We start from the raw sequence: 3,724 nt of genomic DNA, 5'->3' as shown, positions 1-3,724 counted from the left end.
AAAGAAAATTGATCGATTAATATATTTGTTGATGGCATATCGTCACATATATTCATTGTTTCTAGTGTTGTAGAGTAATTATTATCAACCAATAATATACTATCATGATACCGTCCATCTATGTATGCCATTAATTAATCAAGAAATATATTCACCACTCTTTACTTCTTGCATAAAAAAGTACTACTACTACTACTTTGTAAGATTTCCATTTTTAATGTGTTAATTTACTCGAAGTTATAATTCTCACATATTTTCAACGTTAGAATTGGGAGTATAGTTTACCCTTTTAAAATCACAACATTTCCAATATTTTGCGTAACAAAACGACGTCATTCAAGCAATCAATCAAAACAAACTTTATTGATACTTTTTTAAAATTATACAATTGCGAAAAAAATGAGAGGCAAATCTCATAAATCGCAAAAGACGATGAAATACAACTTAACTAGTAAGAAATTTCACCTCAACCAGTGATTAGGATTGGATCACTAGGACAACGAGAAACCATTATAATCATTATACCCTAAACTCAACTAGTTCACCCACAAATTCAACTCCATGGCTTGATCATCCACCTCATCATCATATTCACTCCAATTGAACCCTTTCTTCATACCCAAAGGAGTTAGAAGCATCCCCTCCGCCATACTATCTAGCAACGCCGGCATGTTAAACACCGCCTCCTCGTCTACAAATCCGCCCGACCAACAATCCTCAGACGATTCTGTCTGACCAAGGTCAACAGAATCGTCCTTTTCGCTAGACGAATTAGTGTCTGGTGAATTTATTATTATTTTATTATCTCGGGAACTCACCCTGGCGGACTGAGACGTCCATATAGGGCAGAAATCCCGGGCGGCCTCAGAGGCCGCCCGCTGGATGTCGTGGTGGGAGGCCGACCGGGGGCGGGGGAGCCGAGCGGCGGCCTCCGGGAAGTTGAGCGGCGCGTGGTCCCCACGCAGGGCCAGGGAGGCCACGTCGTGGGCGACCGCGGCCGTCTCGGGGCTAGGGAAGGTCCCTAGCCATATTTTTGATTTCTTGTTTGGCTCACGAACCTCGCACACCCATTTCCCGCCGTTCTTCCGCCGTACTCCCCGGTAGATGGGGTGGCGCGTCTCCTGCACCACCTTCCGCCCCGCCCGTTTCTTCCCTGCCGGAGTTGGTTTTTCCGGCGGAGGAGAGTGATGGCGGCGTGCGAGATCCATTTTTGCATTCGGATTGAATGAGAAATATTGGGACAAATGTGAGTTTGAATTTTGATTATGCATGAGGATAGAGTGAGAGAGGGGGCATATATATAATGTGTGTGTGTGAAATAGAAAAAAAAGTTGATGAACTTTTGAAAAAAAAACTAAATATGATGTGACCTATGACATAATATATTGCACAGTAATGGTCGTCATGTTTTGAATTTTTTGATTAAAAATGTTTTTTATTTACTTGATGTGTATATTTGTGTTTCTTACTACTACATGCAAATTTGCCCCATTTTTTCATTTTCATTTTGTCCCATTTTTGTCTCATTTCACTTTTTACAATTTTTGCTAGTGGACTTCTTATTTCACTAACTCATTTCTACCTATATTTTATTATAAAACTAATATATAAAAGTAGGACCCACAATCCACTAACTTTTTCAAACTCACTTTCCATTACATTTTTCTTAAAACCCGTGCCGGGTCAAAGTGGGACAATATTAAGGGGACGGAGGTAGTATTTGCTAAGGGTTCAAATTTCAAGCAAATCACTTGATAATTGTGATGTTATGTTTTGAGATATAAAGATCAAGAAATAAGGGTTTTCATGATTGTGGCGGATTCTGATGGAATTATGGGGTCGATTGACTCCATCAGCGGCATATGAGGGCCGAAAACTCCACGCTTTTGGAGTCGTTGTCGATCTTGCAGTGCAATAGCTTTGTTACAACCTTAAGGATTGTGGTTCTTTCTGTTCGTCATCTGTCATCTATTATTAACGACGACCTTCTTCAGTGTGTCCGATCTCACGAGTTATGTGCACAGTATATATTGAATTGCTTTTTATTCTCTTGAAAGAAAAAGTTATTCAACTATGTAACTATCTAAGAGATCTTCTTATAACGATTAACTTGATAGAATATACTATTGTGACATGAAAATCATTATTAGAATAGTAGGGAATACATAAACATGTGTATCCGGAACAAGTCATGGGGCAATTTTGATGGCTACAAAAATCATGGTATCGATACAAACATTATATAATGTCGGTTAATAATGATTTTCGTTTTCTCAATAGAAAAAATTTGTGGTCTAAAAGATATAGCGTAACAATTAATACTAATTATAAACAGAGGTTCGATTAAAAATCAATAAAAAAATAAAACACGTGGAGGTGTGGGTATTTAAGCACGAGTGGAATTAGAAAAGGAGCACGTGTAGAATAAAAATGGATATAGGATATTGAAAGCAGAGACATATAGACAAATGTGGAGAGATAATCGTCTGCTTCTTGACTTTTTGGCTTATGGTGGGTACCCTTTTGCGGCCGCATGATCCACATCTATTCCACACTTCAGTCACCACTTTCACTAAACTAAACTATTTTATTAATCTATTTTTATTTTCTATACTATTCCATCCGTCCACGAAATATAATTCAGTTTTTCTATTTTGAGTCGTCCATTAAAATTAGTCTCTATTCATTTGTAGTAATTCTTTTCACTCTAATTCGGTGAATCTCAATTGAATTAATTCTAGTAACATGCATTAAAAATCGTACCGTCCACGACTATAATTATTTTTTTGTGAATTGAAGTATTATCATTTTCTATAATTTCCCAGGATATCCCTTCTGCCGAGGGCTAGAAGACTAAACCTTATCCCAACGGTCAGCGCATTGAGCAGTAGGGGACTGGTCAAATGGTTCGCACATTCACATAAAGAGATCGAACCAATGATCTCATGCTTAAGGGACCACCACCCCAGTCATGTTATTTGAGGTAGTACTATCATTTTAATTTAAGGACATGTGTGCTTTGGTCTTTTCTTTTTGTTTTCTTGTTTATTTTTATATTTTCCTTTTGTAGTTATTTCCTATGAGAGTATTTGTTTATATGTATATATTGATTTTGTCCAGTCTTTTGTTGTTACTAATCTATTCTATGCCTTTGTTTTCATGTTCATATATGCAGTATGCTTCATTTCATTTGTAGTGATTTGAGATACATTGTTTGCTTTTATCTTGATTTCATTTTTTTGTTGTTTCTTTTTTTTCTTTTGTTATCTTGTTGTGTATGTTTGATGCAATTTTTTGTAGTAATTTTGGATAGCATGTTTGCTTTTATTTATTCGTTAATTTTGTTGTTTTGAATTGCTGTTTCTATTCTATTCGAAATAGTTACACACTACAGTAAAATTACAGATTAATATTAGTAATACTTTTGTTTGTTAGAAATCTCAGTTTGATATTTTAATTTGTCCATCACTGGAAGTCTCAATTTGATATTTTGATCAACACAAAGTTTGTGTAAATTGCATTATTGATATTTTTATATATTCCGTCCGTCTCAAGGAAGATGATCTGCTCCGAGATTTTATGCACTTTTACTTTGTGTGTTAAGTGGATAGAGTAAAAGTAAGAGATAGAATAAAGTAGAAATAAATATATTTTCAAATTTAATAATGAGTCATCTTAGATGAGACGAACAAAAATGGAAGGTGGGTCATGTTCAATTAGACGG

The 3,724-nt window shown here is 35.9% G+C and overlaps 1 protein-coding gene across 1 annotated transcript; it reads right to left on the bottom strand.

Moving 5' to 3' along the window:
- Positions 1-362: 362 nt before the first annotated feature.
- LOC121811696 (dehydration-responsive element-binding protein 1F-like) lies at positions 363-1,251 on the bottom strand. The gene has a single exon (XM_042212602.1). It carries the CDS (start codon positions 1,206-1,208, stop codon positions 537-539), a length of 672 nt encoding a protein of 223 aa, XP_042068536.1. The 5' UTR covers positions 1,209-1,251; the 3' UTR covers positions 363-536.
- Positions 1,252-3,724: the final 2,473 nt, after the last annotated feature.

This window comes from Salvia splendens, chromosome 7, assembly GCF_004379255.2.
Source record: "Salvia splendens isolate huo1 chromosome 7, SspV2, whole genome shotgun sequence".
NCBI lineage: Eukaryota > Viridiplantae > Streptophyta > Magnoliopsida > Lamiales > Lamiaceae > Salvia > Salvia splendens.
This window is presented reverse-complemented; position numbering and strand designations above follow the sequence as displayed.